Source organism: Chlamydotis macqueenii, chromosome 8 (assembly GCF_036417535.1).
Source record: "Chlamydotis macqueenii isolate bChlMac1 chromosome 8, bChlMac1.mat, whole genome shotgun sequence".
NCBI lineage: Eukaryota > Metazoa > Chordata > Aves > Otidiformes > Otididae > Chlamydotis > Chlamydotis macqueenii.
The window spans coordinates 2,275,488-2,298,550 of NC_141563.1; the positions used below are offsets into that span (position 1 = coordinate 2,275,488).

The 23,063-nt window shown below is 51.1% G+C and overlaps 2 protein-coding genes across 2 annotated transcripts; both read left to right on the forward strand.

Annotated features, from left to right (window-relative positions):
• Positions 1 to 10,492: 10,492 nt before the first annotated feature.
• Positions 10,493 to 11,077, forward strand: LOC147599826 (olfactory receptor 14A16-like). The gene has a single exon (XM_086753626.1). The coding sequence runs from the start codon at positions 10,493 to 10,495 to the stop codon at positions 11,075 to 11,077; it is 585 nt and encodes a 194-aa protein (XP_086609752.1).
• Positions 11,078 to 14,104: 3,027 nt separating this feature from the next.
• Positions 14,105 to 14,680, forward strand: LOC147599827 (olfactory receptor 14J1-like). The gene has a single exon (XM_086753627.1). The coding sequence runs from the start codon at positions 14,105 to 14,107 to the stop codon at positions 14,678 to 14,680; it is 576 nt and encodes a 191-aa protein (XP_086609753.1).
• Positions 14,681 to 23,063: the final 8,383 nt, after the last annotated feature.

Sequence of the window (23,063 nt, forward strand, 5' to 3'; positions counted from 1 at the left end):
AGTAAAATGCCTTAAAACAAATCTCAACACCCAGTTTCTTCCCAGTAGCAGGGAGACTCCCTTCCCCACCCTCCTCACTTTTATACTGAGCATGATGTCAGATGGGATGGAATAGCCCTTTGACTAATTTGGGTAAATGAACCCCAGCTGTTAGCTAATTAGTTAACTATCCCAGCCATAGGGGCTACCAGCTTCAGTTCTCCACCCAGCTCAGGTGAATATTAACTCTATCCTGGCCAGAACCAGGACACCAGGACAGCGCTTTTCAAGTCCAAGACCGTCTGCACCAAGAGTCAGGAAAACAGAAGAGATATTCAGGAGAGAAGCTGGAGGAAGCAGGAAATTCCTGGGAAAGCTCCATGGCAAAAAGGAAGCATACAGGAGATGGATGCGGAGACTTGAAAGAAAGAAGGAATTGAGAAATAGGGTTGGTTTTAGGAAAGCTGCAGAGTTGAGACTTGCAAGGGAGTTCAGGGGCACAACAATCAGCTGTTCCTACTTGAGGAAAAGGTCAAGAAGAAAGGAAGAGAATGTGTGGCCACTGCTGGGCTTAGCAAGAGGAGGAATAGATAGGTTGGAGGTACTCTCGGCCTTTGTCTTCTCCAGCAAGGTCTCTCAGTTGCGTGTGCCTAAAAGGCAGAGCCCAGCCAAAACACAGCAGTGGATGGAGATGGAGTCAGAGGTTACTTAGGTAAGGTCAGTCCTTAAGAGTCCCTTGCACCAGATGGGATGGATCTTAGGATGCTCTGAGAGCAGGATGATGTCATAGCAAGGCTGTTCCGAGACATTTTGTGATGTCATAATGAGTGGAGGAAGCAAGAAGCAAATCTTGCATCCCTCTGCATGGAGCTGGCTGCAAGCTGTCATGAGGCAGTGCTGAGAGACAGGCCAGCACCTGAAGGTGTCTCTTGGGGGCTGGTGGGGAATCCCTTTAAGGAGGTGAAAGGACAGCAGAAGGCCACATGCAGGACAAGCGAACTTTTCCCTAGTCATGATGTTCAGGTGTCGTATTTCAGCCCCGATCGGGACCAGACTATGCACTCTCTCTCTCGCTCCCCCCACCCTCCGAGAGAATAGGAGGAGATGACATAAGAAAAACAGCTCAAGATTTGAGATAAGGTCGGGGAGAAATCCTTAAAGTTACCGTTACGTGTAAGACAGACTCGACTTGGGGAAAACTATACATTTATTTCTAAAATTAGCAGGAAAATGAGACAGGGAACAAGATAACCTCCCCCCACCCCTCCCTCTTCCCGGGCTTAATATTATCTATACTACCTCCCCTCCCGAGCGGCACAGTGGGGAAAGGGAATGGGGGTTGCGGTCAGTTCCTCACGCGTTGTTTACGCCACTGTGTCATCATCGGGGGAAGAACTCCTCGCATTCCTGCTCTGCTCCAGCGTGGGGTCCCTCCCATGCGCCACAGTCCTTCGTGAAACTGCTCTGGCGTGGGTCATCTCTTCCACGGGGTGCAGTCCCTCTAGAACAGCTGTCCCAGCATGGGCTCTCCACGGGCCACAGCCTCCTTCAGGCCTCCACCTGCTCCAGCGTGGGGTCCTCCACGGGCTGCAGGTGGATCTCTGCCCCTCCGTGGACCTCCATGGGCTGCAGGGCGACAACCCGCTCCACCGTGGTCTTCACCACAAGTTGCAGAGGAATCTTGGCCAGGAGCCACGTTACTCCTCCCCCTCCTTCTTCACTGACCTTGGCGTCTGCAGCCGTTCCTCACAACAGGCTGGCAGACACCTCTCAGGATCCTTTTTACATCTTATTCACTTCAACTGCTCATCTCCTCTCCACTTCTTGCAGCCAGGCCGGGCCGAGTCGGGCCCAGTCTGCTGCCCGGCGGGAGGCCAGAGGGTGAGACCTGCATGGCCCATGAGGCTCGCTCCTCCCCCTCTCTGCCCCCCGCTCAGCTGCTTCACATCTCTCCTTTTTTTTTCTGTTTTCCCCTACTTAAATACGTTATCGCAGAGCCGTTATCACGGGACATTCTTCTACCAATTGGCTTGGCCTTGGCCAGCAGCAGGTCCGCCCTAGCCCCGGCAGAGTCAACTGAACAAAGGGGAAGAACTTCTAGCAGCTTCCTACAGAAGCTACCACCTTAGGCCCCCCCTCACTAACAAAACCAGAACAAAGTCTGAGGCTGAGATTGGCCCTTGGAGCATCTAGGCTTCACAAAGTGTTTAGAAAGCAAGAGGATCCAGTCTGAACTTCATGACTTGGCAAAAGAGTCTTCCTTATCCTTTTCCTTATCCTGGTGAACCACTGTTAAACTTTGTTAAATTCCATCAAGTATGTCAAACTCTGTCTAATTATTATTTTGCCTCAATAAAACGTATTACAGCTTCTCTCTTTTGAGTGAGGCGCATTCCACTCATCCGAGAAAGCAAGTCCATGGAAAAGGACACGATACACCCAAGGGTGCTGGGGACCTTGCAAGATTGTGCTTGTCTGCCCTTGAAATTTCAGGGCTCTCTGGGAAGGCTGTTGATGACTGCAGAAAGGCAGATGTTGCACCCATCTTCAAGAAGGGTCAGGAGGAGGAATTGGAGAACTACAGCCCAGTCAGCCTCACCTCATTCCCTGGTAAGATGGTGGAGTAAATCCTCCTGGAAGAAGGTTCCAGGCCTGAAATGGACAAGATTGGGAAGAGTGAGCAAGCGCAAATAAAAATCACCCTTGACAAGCCCGGTTGCATTCTCCATGAAGAGGAACGGCTGTGTGCACAAGGGGAATTAGTGGGCCCTTGCTTTACTAAGGCCTTTAACACAGGCCCCCTGGTCCCTCTGTACCCGAACCGCTGAGCTCTGGAGTAGGTGGAAACTTGACTGAGCCATGCAGTCACAGTGCAGCCAGTTACTAGTGGCCTCCTTCAGTGACCAACGCTTGGGACAACACTGGTTGATATCTTTATTAATGCTCTGGAGTGCATTTTTTTTTTTAATTGAACTGGGCATTCATTTAGTTTTGTTTTTTTTTTTAATTAAGAAACATCATTCTGTATCCAGGTGCACGTCATTCCCCAAGTAAAACAAGTGGATACTGGTGTCAATGGGCGAAATCAGGCAGCTACAGGCTGGAGTGGAGAAAGCTCTGATCTGAACAGAGGTGCTGCCAGTCCCAGGTGGCTGAGGAGAGACATGTGAGGTTGTACATGGGGATGAAGACTGCCCATAGAGTGTCTGACATACAGGGTCTTGACTTCCCTACATATTCAGATTCAATCAGGACTCAAGATCAGTATCAATAGGATTTTGCTGATGGCACGTAATGCATAAGCAGGAAAAAATGGTGTGGTGCATAAAGAATAAATAGTTTCTTACTGACAGTTATCATTGAGAACTTTGTACTTTGACTACATTCCTGTAGCCTCTCAAATTAGCCACATAAGAACGGAGGAATTGAATTATGCCCAGAGACTTGGCTTGTTAGGGCATTTTGCATGTTAATGAGCCCTCTGGTGCCAATTCCTGAACTGCAGGCACCGAAAGTGGATTCAAGAGGCCTCCAGAGCAGTAAAAGTCAGCAGCAAACCTCCAAGTCTCTGGGGATGTCAGTGGGCCCCACTGATGGCCATCACTGAAGAGACCATGAAGGAATGAGGAGATAAGGTTGGTGTCCCTGTGAGCTGGTGAAGTAGGAAGTCACAGGCACTGCTTACAGGTTGAAAATCCAGTGTTAAGGTGACTGTGAAAGCCCTTGACGTGTTCCATTGAGCAGGATGATCTAGTAGTGACCCCATACCCTGGGCAGGGGGATCCTTTCCCTCATGGGATGCTGAGGGCCATTCCTGGGAGCACTGAGATGTGAGGGTGTGTGATGCTGAGTGCAGGAGAGCAGTAGGACACCTCCCAGCCTCTATGGAGAGTGGGGAATGGGAAAAAAGCCTTGTGGCTGTAAGGAACTGGTGTACTCCTAGGGGTCTCACTGGAAGAAACAGCAGCCACAGTAGAAAGGAAAAGGATTTCAGTTCTGTTGGGGGGTTCAAGTCTCAACAAAGAGACCATCTCCACCTCTGCTTCCCCACCTCACTCTGACCCCTTGCTGTCCCAAGTTTAACTGAACTCACAATGGCTGTGAGTTCCCCATCACCTGTGCAGCTTCTTCCAAAGCCCTGCTAATGCTCCTCAGGTACTAAAGGTGCCAACCTTTAGTGGTCACTAACAAAGGTGACTCCCTTGACCCCTCTTTTTAGCTTCTGAGGAACCTAAAGCTGCACAAGTCCATGGGACCTGATGAGATCCATCCGCGGGTCCTGAGGGAACTGGCAGACGAAGTTGCCAAGCCACTGGCTATTGTATTTGAGAAGTCGTGGCGGTCTGGTGAGGTCCCCGATGACTGGAAGAGAGGGAACATAACCCCAGTTTTTGAAAACGGGAACAAGGAAGACCCGGGCAACTCCAGGCTGGTCAGCCTCATCGCTGTGCCTGGCAAGGTCATGGAGCAGATTCTCCTGGAAACCATGCTAAGGCACATGGAGAGCAAGGAGGTGGTTGGTGACAGCCAACATGGCTTCACCAAGGGCAGATCGTGCCTGACCAATTTGGTGGCCTTCTATGATGGGTCACAGCATCGGTGGACAAGGGACGAGCAACGGACATCATCTATCTGGACTTGTGCAAGGCTTTTGACACTGTCCAGCATGACATCGTTCTCTCTAATCTGGATTGACCAATCAGTGGGTGAGGAACTGGCTGGATGGCCTCACTCAGAGAGTGGTGGTCAACAGCTCAATGTCCATGTGGAGACCAGTCACGAGTAGCGTCCCTCCGGGGTCCATGTTTGACCCAGCCCTGTTCATCCTTGTCAGCGACATGGACAGTGGGATACAGTGCACCCTCAGCAAGTTCGCCGATGACACCAAGCTGTGTGGTGCCGTCGACACGCTGGAAGGGAGGGATGCCACCCAGAGGGACCTTGACAGGCTCAAGCGGTGAGCCTGTGCCAACCTCATGAAGTTCAACCAGGCCAAGTGCAAGGTCCTGCACCTGTGTTGTGGCAATCCCAGGCAGAAATACAGGCTGGGTGGAGAATGGAATGAGAGCAGCCCAGAGGAGAAGGACTTGGGAGTGCTGGTGGACGAGAAGCTAAACATGAGCAGGCAATGCGCCCTTGCAGCCCAGAAAGCAAAGCACATCCTGCGTTGCATCAAGAGAAGCATGGCCAGCAGGTTGAGGAAGGTGATTCTCCCCCTCTACTCTGCTCTGGTGACACCCCATCTGGAGTACTGTGTCCAGTTCTGGAGCCCCGAACACAAGAAGGACATGGACCAGTTGGAGAAGGTCCAGAGGAGGGCCACGAAGATGATCAGAGGGCTGGAGCAGCTCTGCTGTAAGAATTGGCTGAGAGAGTTGGGCCTGTTCAGCCTGGAGAAGAGAAAGCTCTGGGGAGACCTTAGAGTGGCCTTCCAGTACCTCAAGGGGGCTACAGAAATGATGGGGAGAATCTCTTTAGCAGGGCCTGTTGTCATAGGATGAGGGGTAATGGTTTTAAAATAGAGGGAGGGAGATTAGATATTAGGAAAAATTGTTTTTACAATGAGGGTAGAGGGGCACTGGACCAGGTTGCCCAGAGAGGTGGTGGAAGCCCCATCCCTGGAAACATTCAAGGCCAGGCTGGGTGAGGCTCTGAGCAACCTGATCCAGTCGGGAATGTCCCTGCTCCTGGCAGAGGGATTGGACTAGATGACCTTTGGAGGTCCCTTCCAATCCTAACCATTCTATGATTCTAAGAAAGTTGGAGAGGGTTTTTTGACAAGGATATGTTGTGATAGGACAAAGAGTAATGACTTCAAAAGGAACAGACTAGCTCGAGATGAGATATAAGGAAGCAATTCTTCACTACAGGGATGGTGAAGCACTTTAAGAGTTTGTCCAGAGAAGCTCTGGATGCCCCATGCCTGGAAATGTTCAAGATCAGGTTGGTCGGGACTTTAAGCAACGTGGTCTAGTGGAAGATGTCCCTGCCCAGGGCAGCAGGGTTGGCACTAGTTGGTTTTTAAGTTCCCTTCCAACCCAAACCATTCTATGATTCCAGGGTTTCATGATGTCAAAAACCACAGGCTCCAGCTCATCCTAGCTGAGGGCAGCAGTGCACATTTGGGCTGTAGCACCTCAGGTGTAGCGCCAGGCCACACTCTGATTTTCCTTAGGGAAACTTGGGGCCAAGTGTCCAAGACCTCCTATTTGCAAAGGTTTTACTTCAGAGCAGAGACATGCCAGAGTCAAGAGTGATGGAAATACAAATCTGAAATTGGATGCCAAGAGATTGAGCAAATGTTGTGGGCCCCAAGGACAGAGAGATACAAGGCTGAAAAGAGCAGATCTGGAAAGAGGTGTGTTTGCTGTCAGTGGTGTCTCTACTGCCCCTGAGGGCCTTTGGTGAAGGAGAAGCTGATCTGTACAAAAGGCAAGGTGCTGCTGACAGGCCCACTGTGAAAATTGTTGGTCTGCTCCTTGACTGTATCATCAAGGGGACCCAGCAGCCTGAGAACGCAGACACATGAGTGGAGACCCCAGTGTGCTGTGCCTTGTGTTCCTGGACTACCCAACATCCGATGGATTGAGAAGGGACAGACCTTGCCCACTGCAGTGGTGGCAATCAGTGGCTCGCACAGAGGCACCGAGCCTGTCTGCAGGGCTGTCTGGGGTGTCTGTCACACGCTCGCTCTGAATGGGGATGGCTTTCCTGTGCTGCACCTGCCAGCCGCAGCTGGCTGTGTGTGAGAGCCTTGGCAGCTCACGTAACGCTACAGGCCTCGATTTGGACATTAAACAGAGTAACTGCCCGGAATTTGCTTGGGCAATGTGGGGGTGAAAACCCGTCCTTGTAGTCAATGGAGATGTAGTCAACTGAGCCGATGGAACAGACAGAGAGGAACTTGGCTCTCCCTGTGACACAGGACGCTGTGTGGTCAGATGGCAGCACAGGCTGACATGAAAATAGTCAAGAGGGACAGTGCAGTTGTCTTGCACATGCCTTGGACAACCTCTAGTGTGTCAAATGCCACCAGGTGAAATTCACCAGAACACCCAACTCCTGACCTCCATCTTCATTAATTACCATGGGAGCTGAGACAAGGAGCTCACGTGCAGGTGCCTATAAAATGGATGCCTGAAGGGAGGCCAGAGGAATCCCACGTCTTGTGGGGTTGTGAACAGGTATGGGAGGGAGCTGAGCCCCCTTCCAGTGCCAGCAACAGAAACGCAGGGTGAGATGCTTCGATTGACTCAGCTGAATCCTATCCCTCATCAGGAGCAGAGAAGATCCCTGCCTGTCACTGTCTGTGTGTCCTGCCTAATAATAGGGGAAAAAAAAAAGTGATGTTTAGACCTATTTGTCACATTTGGATAAATGTCACTGCTGGAAAGAAGCGTCTCTCTGCAGCTGAGGGAGGGTTCATAAGCGATGGCTTCAGGCTGTTTCCCAGCAGGTTCCCCTGCAGCCCCAGGGACAGCTGGAGGGAGCCCAGAGGGGACAGAGAAAGTGCTGCCTTGGGCTGGGCCTCTGCTGCTGAGCTGGGCCGGGCTCCTGGGATGGAGGGAGCTGCTGGTAACAGGGCAGCGCTGCAGAGAGACAGCTCTGCCCAGGAGCAGCTCCTCTGCCAAGCGCAGCAGGGCTGAGGGCACTGCCTGCAGGCACCGAGGGGAGAGGAGCGAGGCACAGAGAGGTGAAAGGCAGCCTGGGCTGGCAGGAGAGAGCAGAGCTCAACAGGAGAGAAATCTTTACAGCCGTCTATGTGGTAAGTACTTGCATGAAGGGCAATGTGTCTGCAGTTTGTGGAAAGACCTCCAAAATCTGTCACATCCTACAGTCAGGAGGACTTTCACAGTAGAGGAACAGGATGTGCTCCAGAGCAGGGCTTCCCTGCTGCACTGCCAGAGGGACAGAGCACGACAGCTGCCTTCTCCCAGGGACGGCTGCAGGGTGTGAATGTGTGTGTGCAGCCAGGGGTGCCCAGGGCTGTCCTTCAGAGCAGGGTCCCTGCGCCCCAGGGGCTGTGTGCTGGGGCAGGGACTCTGCCTCTGCCAGGCTCAGCACTCAGCCTCCCTTTGTGAGCTCCCCACGGCGCTGGGGAAAGTAGCTGTGGGTGGGAGGAACAACTCCTGGCCGAGCAGGGTCCTTCTGCTGTCGAGAGGGTGCTGTGTGGGTCAGGGCTGCTCACAGCTCCACGTCACCACTGGGAAACTTCCAAGGGGATGTTTCAAGAGGAAGGTCAAGGCAGGGTTTGCTATAGAGATAAAGAGATTTCCTGAGTCTCTGTTTTTGCTTTCCTACTCTGAGGGTAGGGATCTAACGAGGGTGGGGAGGAAAAGAGAAATCAAAAAAGGAGCTGTCAAGCTTGGACAAGTTCTTGAAACTCCTGAGCTGCAACTGTGAGTGGTCAGCTGGTCTGCTAAGAGCCTCCTCAGGTGCCTTCAGCCACTCCTCTGCCCAGGGACAGCAGCAGCATCACCCTTGCTGCACCCAGCAGGGTTGTCCTGCCCTGGCCTTCGGAACCTCCAAACAGGAACAGGCACCCAGCCAGTGCCCTGCAAACAGGCAGGTGTGTGCAGGGCCAGGGTGAGTGCACAGAGGGTGGGATGGGGTCTGTGAGTGCTGACAGGGAAAAGAGATCAGACAGGGAAACAGCTGCCAGGAGGAAAATCCCCAGGCATCAGGTTTACAGTCAAGGAATGAGAAGAAACTAAAAGCAGAAATGTTGTGGGAGGGAGAATTCAGAAATCTCTGTACCATCCCCTCCAGGGCAGACCCCTTCCTCTGAGCAAGCCCCCTGGCCTCCTCTCCCACCCACCCAAGCCTCTGCCCTCAGGGCTGTGGGGTCCCAGCCATGAACCCCCTCCTCTGCAGCCAGAGCTCCAGCAGAGTCGTGCTGCAGCTCTCCAGCCACATGTCCATGTCCCTCTGCAGAGCACAGGGGCTGAGAGCAGCTGCCCGGCAATGGTGGTGTCGGGGAGGGGGCACGCACAGCTGGGGGAGGGGGACGCTGTCCCCAGTGCCCGCCTGCCTCTGCCCTGTCCTCTCTCAGCTGCACCCTGGCTGTATTTGCCCTTGTGCCTCCACCTCTCTGTGGTGCTGCTGCTGGGATCTTGTTCTTGCTGTCAGGCTGTCTGGGGAGGGGAGTTCCAGCTGCAGAGTCCCCCCCTGATCTTGTGGGTCCTTTCCTGCAGCTGTGTCCATGGGAACAAGTGTCCCAGCTTTCACCTGTGGGGCTGTGGGCACTACAGGCTGTGGGGCTGTGGCATCAGCTGCTTTTCCCTCAGTGGGATACCAGCATGAAAGCACCTAACATAATATTTTGGGGTGTCCTTCCAAGCTGTGAATTTTTCTCAAGCATGCCAAACTGTCTCTTACCATCTTTGTGTTATCTGAAATTCCCATGGATAAGCACGGAGATGCTATGACCAGAGAAATGCTGTTGAGCTGGGCTACAATTGAGGTGCTGAGACCTTGAGAAAGGGTGAGACATTTATTGCTCTGCAGTGGATCCCTGTGCTCTCAGAATTGTCTGCTGGCATCTCACAAAAACATAGCAGTGTACTTGCCCTCAAACTCAAAAAGGTGCAAACACAGAGCACCTGGGACCGATGGACAGAGTAGCTCCCCTCACTCTGCTCTGAGCTACAGGCAATCCCCTTCCTATGCAGGTTTCACTCTGTTGTCTCTGAAAGCAGAAGAAAAGCTGAGAGTTACTCAGATGCTAATACAACCATAAAAAAAGATGAGGGATTTTGTTCTATTTTTCAGTTTCCATCTGCTTTTCCTACCATCTTCATTTCTTAGAACAGGAAATGCAGATACTGACAAGCCCTTCTGCATTAGTAATGGTTTAATCTGGCAAAGGTGAGCACCAGAGCTGGCCCCTGCTTCCACCGTTCCCATGAACTCACTGCTGCAGAGCAGGGCTGGCACCTGGGCAGCCAGCGGGCAGAGGCCCAGCTCCTCACGGCACATTCAGCCAGCACCAAACCAGAGCTTCAGCAATGGAGATAAAGGAAGGTCTTCAGAAATGGGAAAAAAAAAAGGGACAGGATGTTTAGGAAGCAGGGGGTCTGTATAAAACTTATCGGTTTAGCTCAGAAAATTCTCTCCAAGTTTGCAATGACTTTTCCTCCCTGCAGGCATTGCCATCTCCAGACAACAAATGTTCAACAGCAGCTCCATCACTGAGTTCTTCCTCCTGGCATTCACAGAGACACGGGAGCTGCAGCTCTTGCACTTCTGGCTCTTCCTGGGCATCTACCTGGCTGCCCTCCTGGCCAACGGCCTCATCATCACTGCCATAGCCTGTGACCACCGCCTCCACAACCCCATGTACTTCTTCCTCCTCAACCTCTCCCTCCTCGACCTAGCATCCATCTCCACCACTGTTCCCAAAGCCATGGCCAATTCCCTCTTGGACACCAGGGACATCTCCTACCAAGGATGTGTGGCCCAACTATTCTTCTTTTTACTTTTTATCTCAGCAGAGTATTATCTTCTCACTGTCATGGCCTATGACCGCTACGTTGCCATCTGCAAACCCCTGCACTACGGGACCCTCCTGGGCAGCAGAGCTTGTGTCCACATGGCAGCAGCTGCCTGGGGCAGTGGGTTTCTCCATGCTCTGCTGCACACTGCCAATACATTTTCACTGCCACTCTGCCAGGGCAATGCTGTGGACCAGTTCTTCTGTGAAGTCCCTCAGATCCTCAAGCTCTCCTGCTCTGAAACCTACATCAGAAAAGCTGGGCTTATTGTGGTTAGTGTTTGTTTTTCATTTGTCTGTTTTGTGTTCATTGTGGTGTCCTATGTGCAGATCTTCAGGGCTGTGCTGAGGATCCCCTCTGAGCAGGGACAGCACAAAGCCTTTTCCATGTGCCTCCCTCACCTGGCTGTGGTCTCCCTGTTTATCAGCACTGCCATGGTTGCCTACCTGAAGCCCCCCTCCATCTCCTCCCCAATCCTGGACCTGGTGGTGTCATTTCTGTACTCGGTGGTGCCTCCAGCAGTGAACCCCCTCATCTACAGCATAAGGAACCAGGAGCTCAAGGATGCCCTATGGAAACTGGCCCAATGCACATCATTTCACTGACAACAACCTACCTCCCCTTCAATATACATTTCCCAGAGTTTATCTTAGGCCATATGTTTTTTCTTCCCTGTGATAATTCTACTTATATATAATTTTCTAGGTTTATATCACATTTATTGAGACTTGATTCTGTTGTGTCTGAGCCTTGCACCACAGTGTGTCTGATGTCACCTGTCCAACAGCAGCCTCTGTAGAGTTTCCCTCTAGGATGTAATTCTGTCTCACCGCATCTTTCTGTTATCTCCAAGCCCCATGTGTAAGCAGGGAGATACTGTGACCAAAGAAACGCTGCTGGACTGATGAAATGAGCCATGTGTGTCTTTGTCTTTGTGGGGTTCCGACACCTTGAGAAGAGGTGAGAGATTCAGTTGTCTGCATCCAAGTTCAGGGCATTGCTCTCCTCTCAGCAGTGTCTGGTGGCTTTGCAGGATAAACTTGGGAATGTCATTGCTCTCCATCTGAGAAAGGTGTGATCCAGGGCAGCTGGGAATAAGAAAGAGCTCACTGTGTACTGAGCCACAGACAATCCTTTCCTTTGCCGGTGTCTCTGTTTTCTCCCTGAGTGCAGCAGAAATGCTGAAGGTTGCTAACATCCAGGAATATTCCCTAGGGAAGAAGGGGATGGAGATTTAAAAAAAACCCAAACCTCTCAAAATCCTTTCTGCAAACCTGTTTCCTTTCCTTAGCACTGGCAGTGCAGATGCTGACAAGCCCTTCTGCTTTAGGAGCGGTTTTATCTGACAAAGTCAAACACCAGCATTGGCCCCTCACCCCCTCATTCCCATGACCCCACTGCTGCAGAAAGGGCTGACTCCTCAGCAGGCAGTGGGTAGGGGCTCTTCTCCTCACAGCACATTCAGCCAGCACCGCCCAGAGTTCCAGGCACAGAGCTGAGGGAAGGTCTCCTAGAAAATGTAAAGGACGTGCATAGCAGAGGAGGGTCTATGAGATACGGCTTTTTATCTGCTCAGAGAGATCTTCCCTAAGTTGTCACTGTCTTTCCCTCTGCCATTGTTCAGCCCCACTCGAGACCAGACTACGCATTCACTCTCCCACTCCCTCCACTTTCCAAGACAATAGGGAGAGATTGAGATCTGGACGGAAAACACCAAAAATAGTAGCACGATAATTAAGGATAATCTTTGACAATAGATGATAAAGTATGTAGCTTATTTTACAGCACACGATGTAAATATACAGAATTAATCACGAAGAAGGAAGATGTTACTCAAACTAACAAGGACAGCAGGATAAATATGGAGCAAACAAGCTATTGGCGAAACATCAGGAGCACAGATGGACAACAAACAGCTGCCGTGGGCAATTAATGGCATATGAAGGCCCAGAGGTAAAAAGTTTAACCTCCTCTTCCTCGCTCTTCCCTGCTGCCTTCATCCCCAAAGACCCCCGTGCACAACCACCAGACATCACGGCGCAAGCGCAATAAGGAGGAGTCTGGGGCATGGACTAGGGAAATGAGTTCCAGGAATGGGTCCACCTTTTTGGGAAAAGGTCATGAATATGTATAGGCGTTACCACAATCCTTATGAATATGTAAACACTCCTGTGGATAAATATAGAAAAGTCCACTGACACAGGCGCGCATCTTTTTTGGGAAGTGATTCCCTGTGCACCCAGTGCATCGAAAATAAACTATACCTACTTTACAACCTTCTGGGTTGTGGAGTTTCTTTCTCCGCGTGTCACTGTGAGGCTCCATGGGCTGCAGGGGGACAACCTGCTCCACCATGGTCATCACCACGGGCTGCAGGGCAATCTTGGCCAGGAGCCGCGTTACTGCTCGCACTCCTTCTGCACTGACCTTGGTGTCCGCAGCTGTTCCACTCACAGGAAATCCTTCACAGCAGGCAGGCAGATGCCTCTCAGGGTCTCTTCACATCATCCATCTCATCTCCTCTCCACTTCTTGCAGCTGGGCTGGGCCCAGTCGGGCCCAGTCGGCTGTCCGGCTGATAACACAGAGGTGTTATCACGGAACATTCTGCTACCAATTGGCTCGGCCTTGGCCAGCAGTGGGTCCGCCCTAGGCCCGGCCAAGTCCACTGAACAAAGGGGAGTAACTTCTAGCAGCTTCTTAGAGAAGCTACCACCGTAGCCCCCCCGTCACTAAATAAAACCAGAACAGTCCTTCACTGGATACATCTTCTGGGCAGTGAGCTGACCATCTCTGTAGAACATATGATCTCCAGGACACCCGACTGTCTGCTTTACCTGTCCTGTTGGCCTGTGGGCTGCCCTCCAGAAAGGCTCAGGTCTCTCATAGCAGCGCTGAGCTTCCCCTTGGAGGCCAGGACTCTCCTCTCAGAGTCCTTTGCTTCTCTCGTGAGGAGTTGTGTCCTGCTCTATCACAACTCCTCCTCTGGGCTGGGAAGGAGAAGAATTCACAGGTCCACTCTTTGAAACATTGCTCCCCTGCTCTCATCAAGGTCCAGCTGTGTTTAGTTGTTTTGTTTGTTTCTTTTTTATAGGAGTAATTTGTGCATGAAGTCATCTTGTAGGCAAAAGAAGTGAAAGCACAGGGCAGATGGGAGAACTACGAATGGACACTTCCTCTCTCCAGATGCTGCACTAAGACACAGAGAGTTGAGCCATTTGCCTGTCCCATCTCAAGATTCTACACATTTGCAGTCGTAAAAACCAAAGATTCTACCCCTATAACAAACAGTCACCAGATGTGATATTGAAAAATACCCAATAGAGAAAACAATTATTATAAACACATGCCAAGACTCTGTTCTGCACTCTCTTCAGAGCCATGAGTGGAATCACTGAACTTTTCCATTTAAGCTGGATTACATCTGACATCCCTTGTGAACACTGGAACTGTCACAAAACTTCTTCCTCCTCAACCTCTCTCTCCTTGACCTTGGATCTATCTCCACCACTGTCCTCAAAAGCATGGCCTGTTCCCTCTGGGACACCAGGGCCATTTCCTATGCAGGATGTGCTGCACAGGTTTTTATTTTTTTCTTTTTCGTGTCAGCAGAGTATTTTTTTTCTCACCATCATGGCCTATGACCGCTATGCTGCCATCTGCAAACCCCTGCACTACGGGACCCTCCTGGGCAGCAGAGCTTGTGTCCACATGGCAGCAGCTGCCTGGGGCAGTGGGTTTCTCCATGCTCTGCTGCACACTGCCAATACATTTTCACTGCCACTCTGCCAGGGCAATGCTGTGGACCAGTTCTTCTGTGAAGTCCCCCAAATCCTTAAGCTCTCCTGCTCAGACACCTACCACAGGGAAGTTGAGTTTCTTGCTTTTAGTGCTTTTCTATTTTGGGGTTGTTTTGTGTTCATTGTGGTGTCCTATGTGCAGATCTTCAGGGCTGTGCTGAGGATCGCCTCTGAGCAGGGATGGCACAAAGCCTTTTCCACGTGCCTCCCTCACCTGGCTGTGGTCTCCTTGTTTGTCAGCACTGCAGTGTTTGCCTACCTGAAGTCGCCCTCCATCTCCTCTCCATACCTAGATCTGGTGCTGGCAGTGCTTTACTCAGTGGTGCCTCCAATAGTGAACCCCCTCATCTACAGCATCAGGAATCTGGAACTCAAGGATGCTGTGTGGAAAATGATTGGACGTTTGTAAGCAGCCGTAGACTGCCTTTCCTTCCTACCTTCCTCTGCAAATAACTCCCTCTGTATGCCGTGACTGCCCAAGCCTGTCTTTCCTTCCTTATATTTTTTTTCCCTTTTTCCACTTGTAGTGATGTATTCTCAAAAACATCATTATTCATCCCCTCCCACTTAAGTATTCACTCATCTTGTGTGGCCCAGAGATTTGTGTAAATAAGGAGCCAACGTCTCTGTATATTTAAGGAAAATAAATGAACCTACTTTGACTTCTTTGTCTGACAACCATCTTTATAGATCTGCATGGAATAGGAAGCAAAACCATCTTTCTGTCTGCACCAGCTCAGGGCAGCCTGCTCTCTCACTGCCTGAGGACCCCTAGGGTCAGGGCTCTTGTGCTGGCCTGGGGAGATGGGCTGACACAGAAGGGCTGCAGACCTCCTGGGATTTCCTGGAGTAGAGAAAAGGGGACACTGGATGCAAGTAACCACCTTTGCTTTCTCCCATGGATCCTCCACCTCTGGAGCTCAGCCCTCTCTGCCCCTCAAAACCTGCTGTGCCCTTCAGAGGAGCTGGGGTTGGGTGAGTGGCCAGAGCTCTGCAGCGCCCACTGGTTGGCACCGCTGTGGGACCAGACTGGGCTGTGCAGGGGAGAGGGCAAAGGAGGTGGAGAGAAGGCAAGGGATCTGGGAAGAGCTTGGAGCGAGCTGGGCTGAGTTGGAAAGCGCCCAGGAGAGGAAAACCTCAGTCTGTGGCTCATACTGTGTGACCATGCCGGGTGAGGACTCACACCAGGGGCTTGTGTTGCAGTGCAGGTGCCTGTGGAAGGGACCAAAGACATGCTGGTGCAGGAGAGAAGAGCCTGGTCCATGCCCTTGATGGCATGAAAAGAGCAGGAAGGTGGCCCAGGTGTTTCACCACCCCCCAGCCTCTCTCATCGGCCATCTCCAGCACAGGCTGCTCACCCTAGGTTTATAGGGCAGTTTTGCTGCGAGGCCATCTCCATTCTCCTGCTGGGCCAAGGGCCGGTCTTGGGGAACAGCCAGCCCTGCCTGGACTCTGTCCTTTCCCAGATCCCGACAGACCCCAGAGCAGGGCAGTCTGCGAAGCCCCACATTGGACATGGCTGGGGCACCTGCAGGGTTTGGGTGCTGGGGGAAGCTGTAAAAATCAGAAGGTCATGGGGGAGCTGTGATCTGATGGCTGTCATTGGGATCATAATGGGGGGACATTTCCCCACCCCTGAGGGTACCCTTCCCCATACCGAGCCTGCCCAGTGAGGCTGTGGGACTGTGTATGGGCAGCGGGGCTGAGCCAGCACAGGGGCAGGACACTGACAGGGGCCATGAAGCAGCTGCCAGGAGGTGTCAACAAGGACAGAGACGAAGGAGAAAGATCTCTGTATTGCATTCACTGTGGAGGCATGTTTGTAGGAAAGGCAAAGCTCACCTGGAGATGCTGGTTGCCAGGGAAGTCAAGAGCAAAAAGAAGAGCCTGAGCTCCTTAGAGCCTGAGACTGAGCAAGGAAATGCATGGCTGCTGGTGAATGGGGAGGGGGATTTCACGACAGCAGATGCGGAGGGGCTGAGGGACTCAGTGAGGCTGTCTCAGTCTTTACCTGAGTCTTTCCTGAAAAGGTCTCCAGGCATCTGTGCTCAGGGAAAGGGTTCAAGAAGCAAGACAGCATATATTACCAAAAAAACCATCAGGAAATCCCACAGGGACAAGTGCCCATTTCTGTCTCTGCAGGGCCCTCACCCTGGCCAGGGCACAGGCTGGGGCTGCCTGGCTGGGAGCAGCTCTGTGGGAAAGGTGCTGATGGACAGGGAGCTGGACAGGAGGCAGCTGTATGCCCTGGTAGCAAGGGAGGAGAGCAGTGCCCTGAGCTGTATGATCAGGTCATGGGCTCCATCCCAAATACTGTGTCCTGATTTCAGAGGCCAATATAGGGAAGATGATGGCAAGCTGGAGCAGGTTTAGGAAAGGACCCCAGAGATGACTGAGGGCTGGAGTACTTTGCCTTTGAGAGGAGGCTGAGGGAGCTGGGCTTGTCCAGCCTGGAGAAAGGAAGATCTTGGGGGAACATGCAGCAGCATTGCACTGTTTCCAGGAAGAGTGAGTCAGGCTCACATCCATCATACACAAGACACAAGGACAGAAGGCAATGAGCTGAACACGAGGCTTAGGTTACATATAGAGAAAAAATTTTCCAACTTGAAGATAGTCAAGTGCTGGAAGCTGTTTCCCAGCTGTATGTGTCAACTCTGTCCCGCCAAGTCACCAAGATGTGTTTGGGTACAGCCCTGAGTAATCTGGTCTTGCCCTGATTTGAGCAGGAGGTTGGCTGAGACCCACCCTGAGGTCCTTTCCAGCCTGCATGATGCTGTCCTTCCTCCCTTTTCATGTTTTCAAATTAGGGAAAGACCTCAGGATCTGCTTGACCACAGAAATAATTCACAGAGGGATCAGGGCTGCTTCACAGGTGCCCTCAAAGAGCCCTGACCATATCCTTTGCTTCCCTTTTAATTCCCTGCACCCGAGGTCTTCCCTGTTACTGTCATAATACACTCAAAAAAAACCAACCTACACATTTAACCCTTTCCCCATTGGCTGTACGTTCCTTGTGTTGTTGTCTATTCTGTCATTTCTGAGATGCTTGCTGTGGTATTTTTCACCACGGGCAGCAGCTCCATCACACACATCAATGTCTTTCATTACCTGTAGTGTTCTGCAACTCCTCATATTGTTCTCTTGTTTGAGAGAGATAACAAACCTTAAATGTTGATGTGTTGGAGTTTCAGTCCAGAGGAACCTTGACAAACATGAGGGCTTAACCAACAGAAACCTCGTGAAGCTTAACAAGGCAAAGGGGGCAAGGTCTGCATCGTGCGCAGAACAACCTCATGCAGCAGGGCAGGCTGTGACCTGACTGGCTGAAGAGTGCCCTGGGGAGAAGAGCATTGCAGTTATGATGGATGCCCTATGAGTCAGTGGGTTTCCCATTTAGAAAAGAAAATCAGGAGAAAGTCTAGAGGAAGTCTGTCATGATGGGGTTAGGGGCACATGAGCTGGGTGGAGAGGCTAAGGGAACTGGGGCTCTTTAATCTTCTGAAGGGGAGGCACAGGGCAATCTAAAAGCAGGTGACACCTGCCTAGGCAGGTGGTAGGGCCAAGATTTTCTGCAGTGGCAGATGGTATGGCAGGGACAACAGCTAGAAGCTTGTTCCTGGGAGCTTCACACTGGGCCTTAGGAAAAAACTGGCTAGAAGGGTGGTGCTGCTCTGGAGCAGGACATGCAGAGACTCTCTGTGATCTCCATCTTTGGAGGTTTTCAGGTCAACAAAGTCAAGGCCAACCTGTCCCATGGTTGGTGATTACCCAGACTTGGGTGGGAGGCTGGACCAGAGACCATCAGCAGTCCCTTTTCCAACCATTCATTCCATGTGCTTGTGTCTTGCAGTGTGCCCTGAGAGAAAGGACTCAACTGGAAGTGAGGGTGTCTGGCTCCTGGGGAAATTCGGGGTGGAATTCTCCTGTGCTCAGAAGCTCTCTAGTTCTTCCTTTGGTTCCAAGCAGGGCCAGCTCTGAGGTCTAAGAAGATTGCTCCTTAAATGTCAGCATCCATGTACAGTCTCCACTCGAGCCAGGCATCGATGCCACCACTGCAGAAATGGAGATGATGCATTGGACCGTCTCCCTGAACCCAGAATTTGGTATCCCGTGCCACCTGAGGTTCCTGGGAACACCCAAGCGTGTTGTCCAGAGAAGTGTGACTCCTCTTTAGATGTCCCGTGAGAGCGGCAAAAATAAGGGAAGCTCCATTGTCTGAACTCAAAAATTCTCCATCAGTTAAGTCCCACAGCCTACAAGACATTTTCATTATTTGGCCTTATAGGAAGTGGAGTTCCTTGGGTCTCTTGTCTCCAGCCGGCTGCATTCACGTTTCCAGCAAGGGGAAAAATTTCATTTTGAGTATCACTATTTTTTTTCCGATCCTGCATGGAAGGCCAGGGCAGTTCTTTCATACAGTAGTGAGTGCTAGAAGGAAGATGGAGGTAGTGTGAATTGAAATGATTTGAACTCAAACGGAAGCTCAGATCCTGAGCTGGCAGGACAGCATTGGCTGCAGTTAGACATAAGCTACCTGAGACAGCTGTGAGTTCAGATCTCGTTGGCAGAGTTTCTCAGCTCAATGAGGAGGACAGGTCGTTGGGGACAGGGGAGATGCTTCCCTTACCCAAATCCCAGGACAGTATCCAAACCATCCTTCCCTTGGCCTCCAGCATCGCGTTTCCTGAGATGCGAACCTGGTTGGGTCAGAGTCCTTCAGTCTTTCATGTGTTTGTGTGATTTCTCTAGGAATATCAGTATTTAGAAAAAGAAAAAAAAAAAGCCTTCCTCTAACTGAATAAAAATTTCTGTAATATAGCAGCTAGCTTCTGTAGTAGCAGTTTTTTTTTTTTTTCCTACAGAGAGGCAGAGCATGAATCCCTGTCTCAGGCCAAGCTCCTTACCAGGAAGCCACAGGCATGGGCGTAGCTCATTGGGTTCTTGCTGACGTCTCACTCGGCACCTGTTTGGATGGTGCTTTTCTCTGACTACAGAAAAAGACAACCATTTCATAAGAGGTGGTCACAAAAGCTCTGTTACAGACAAGAAAGTTGACCATGAGGTCTGGAGGAAGCAAAGAAGATTGTAACAAGCACCAGGAAGATCCAGGAAGACCAAGGTCTCTTCTGAAGAGGGATTGACCCTGAGCAGCAATGATTGGCCGTGTGCAGGCCTGGGAGGGAAGGTCAGGGGATGTCAATGAGAAACAAGGTGAAGGCTGATGGCTTCAGCAAATCCTTAAACTATGTCTGAGGCCATAAATGGAAAGCAGCTGATGTTTACAAGTGGAGGAGAAGGAGGAGGAGGAGGAGGAGGTTTGTGCTTGGTATATTGCAGGAAGGAAGGTCCCTCATGGATGATAGGAACACTTCTATCTTATATGCCTGGAAGATGGGGACTGCTCTCTTCCAGGAGTGGCTGTGCTCCTGCATGCCCCATGAACTGATGCTGTTCTCCTCCCCTCCTACACTCCCCACACTTGGATGGAGCTCAGGAAACATCCGTGAGCCTGGAGGATGCACAAACCACCTGGGCTGAGGTCTCATCACTGCAGGGAAAGAGTGAAAACTTTGTGAGACATGGGAGTGCAGGAAGAGAGCAGCGTACGTGTGCCAGCAAGTGTGTAAAAGACAGAAGACTTGAAATAGCAGGGGGTGGAGGGGTGTAGTGCTGAAGTGAAACAGGTTCAGCTTTGATTCTGAAGCAGCAGAAAAAGGAGGACGTGCTGTTCTGTTCTGGGATATGGAGACAGAGCACTCAAGCAAATCTGGAGGGTTGGGACATCTGGGGTGATGGGGGAGCATTAGTAGGGCTTTGGAAGAAGTTGAACAGGTAATGGGGAACTCACAGCCAGTGGCAAAACCTCAGAAAATGACAATTTTGTGTTTGAGGAAATTGTGAGGACAGAGAGTCATCAGTAAATCTTGGGACAGCATGGAGCCACAGTGAAGTAGGGAAGCAGGGGTGGCTGTTAAAAATCTGTAGAGAAACAGGCACAGGCACAGGACAGTGTAGAACAGCCTGTGGTGGGGATGATCTGTTTGTTGGGGCTGAGGCCCCCCAAGAGATCTGAAATCCTTGTCCACTTGACTCTGACTGCCATCTCTGCCACTAAGTCCCCTGAGAGGACACCAGCTCCTTACAGCCACAGGGCCTTGTTTCCTCCTCTCCCTCTCTCCAGAGAGCCTGGGAGGTGTCCTACTGCTGTTCTGCACTCAACGTCACACATCCCCTCATCCCACTGCCTCCAGTAAGAGCACTGAGCAACCCACGAGGGAACGAATCCCCCTAACAAGGGTATGAGGAACAGTGCTTGAACATCCTGCTTGATGAAATGCATTAAATGCTTCACAGCCACTTCCACATTTGATTTTCATCCTGTAAACATTGCCTCTGACTTTCTGCTTCAGGGACAGTCAGCTTGTCTCCTCATTCCTCCACAGTCTCTTCAGTGATGGCACTCAGTCAGGACTGCTAACACTCTCAGAGACTTGGAAGTTTGCTGCTTTAATTTCCCTAGAGGCCACCTGAATCCACTTTCAGCACCTGCAGTTCATTAACTTGGCACCAGAGGGCTCACTAGCATGCAAAAGGCCCTGACAAACCAAATTTCTGAGCATCAATTAATTTATCATTTCTTAAGGGATTAATTAGGGAGATTTCACAAGTGAAAAGATTTCAACAGTAAATAACAATAAGAAAGGATTTATTTTTCTTCCGCTTTTCTTTATTTTTCAGCTCACACATTAAGTGATGTCTGCAATCTCCAAATGGTATGGAAACCAAACATATTCGAGCGTGAATATGTAGGAAAGTCAACACCCTTGTCGTAGTTCAGCCCCGATCGGGACCAGACTACGCACTCTCTCTCCCGCTCCCCCTACCCTCTGAGAGAATAGGAGGAGATGTTATAAGAAAAATGGCTCGAGGTTTGAGATAAGGATGGGGAGAAATCCTTAAAGTTACCGTCACGGGCAAAACAGACTCGACTTGGGGAAAACTATTCATTTATTACTAAAATTAGCACGAAAATGAGACAGGGAACAAGATAACCTCCCCCCACCCCTCCCTCTTCCCGGGCTTAACATTATCTCTACTACCTTCCCCTCCTGAGCGTCATGGGGGGGGAAAGGGGATGGGGGTCGCGGTCAGTTCATCATGCGTTGTTTTACGCCTCTGTGTCATCGTCGGGGGAAGAACTCCTCGCATTTCTCCTCTTCTCCAGCTTGGGGTCCCTCCCACGGGCCACAGTCCTTCGTGAAACTGCTCCGGCGTGGGTCATCTCTTCCACGGGGTGCAGTCCCTCTAGAACAGCTGTCCCAGCGGGCCCTCCATGGGGCACAGCCTCCTTCAGGCCTCCACCTGCTCTGGCGTGGGGTCCTCCACGGGCTGCAGGTGGATCTCTGCTCCTCCGTGGACCTTCATGGGCTGCAGGGGGACAACCCGCTCCACCATGGTCTTCACCACAGGCTGCAGGGGAATCTTGGCCAGGAGCCGCATTACTCCTCCCCCTCCATCTTCACTGACCTTGGCGTCTGCAGCCGTTCCTCACAACAGGCTGGCAGACGCCTCTCAGGATCCTTTTTACATCTTATTCACTTCAACTGCTCATCTCCTCTCTACTTCTTACAGCCAGGCCGGGCCGAGTTGGGCCCAGTCTGCTGCCTGGCGGGAGGCCAGAGGGTGAGGCCTGCAAGGCCCACAAGGCTCGTGCCTCCCCCTCTCTGCCCCTGCTCAGCTGCTTCACATCTTCTCTTCTTTTTTTTTCTGTTTTCCCCTACTTAAATACGTTATCGCAGAGCCGTTATCACGGGACATTCTGCTACCAATCGGCTCGGCCTTGGCCAGCAGCGGGTCCGCCCTCTGCCCGGCCGAGTCCACTAAACAAAGGGGAGCGACTTCTAGCAGTTTCCTACAGAAGCTACCACCTTAGGCCCCCCTCACTTACAAAACCAGAACAACCCCGTATGTCTCTATGGGCAGTCTTCGTCCCTACCTCCAACCTCACATCTCCCTCATCGGCCACCTGGCACTTAGAGCAACTTTGTTCAGATCAGAGCTTGCTCCATTGTAGATAAAGTGCTGCAAGTAGCTGTAAGTTTCAACCCATTGGCTCGAGTTTCCACTGTTTTACTGGGAGAATGAGCTGCACCCAGACACAGAAGGATGTTTCTTAATTGTCAAAAAAAGAAAAACAAAGAAAGATATGCTTAAAAAAATATATTAAATACACTCCTTTTTGGTATGTTAAGTCCACCTTACGTCTTCTGAAGTCCACTCTCCACAGTGAATGGCCGTTGACCAATGGAAAACATGTTTTTGTGCCAAGCATGGTTTCTAAGACCCCCCAAAGCACTCCCTGCTCTGGACCCTGTTGAGTGAGCTCTGAAATGAGTTGTCTCAACTGAGATGCTTTGGCCTACCCTACCTGTCCACCAGCTCCTGCTCCAGAAATGCTCCCATCAGCCCTGGGTCACATTTCCCAGTCCCATGTCGGGGCTTCAGGCACCCCTGGGTATCCTGGAGGCAGTGGCCACCTCTGTGTGGGCAACTGCATCAACCCCTGAATGAAGATGTCAGGCAGAATTTGAAACGTACAGAAAAAGATCTCAGTGTAATAAATGTGTAGGAATTCTTCAGTTTCAGAATATTGATGCTGCTTGTCTGTATATCCGTATGATTTTTTTTCATAGGTCATGGGTCAGCAAAATGATGACCCTTTCTCTCACTCTGTGTGAACACTGATCTTGTTTGATCTTGGAAAAGAGAATATAGTGGGGGTAGTGTTG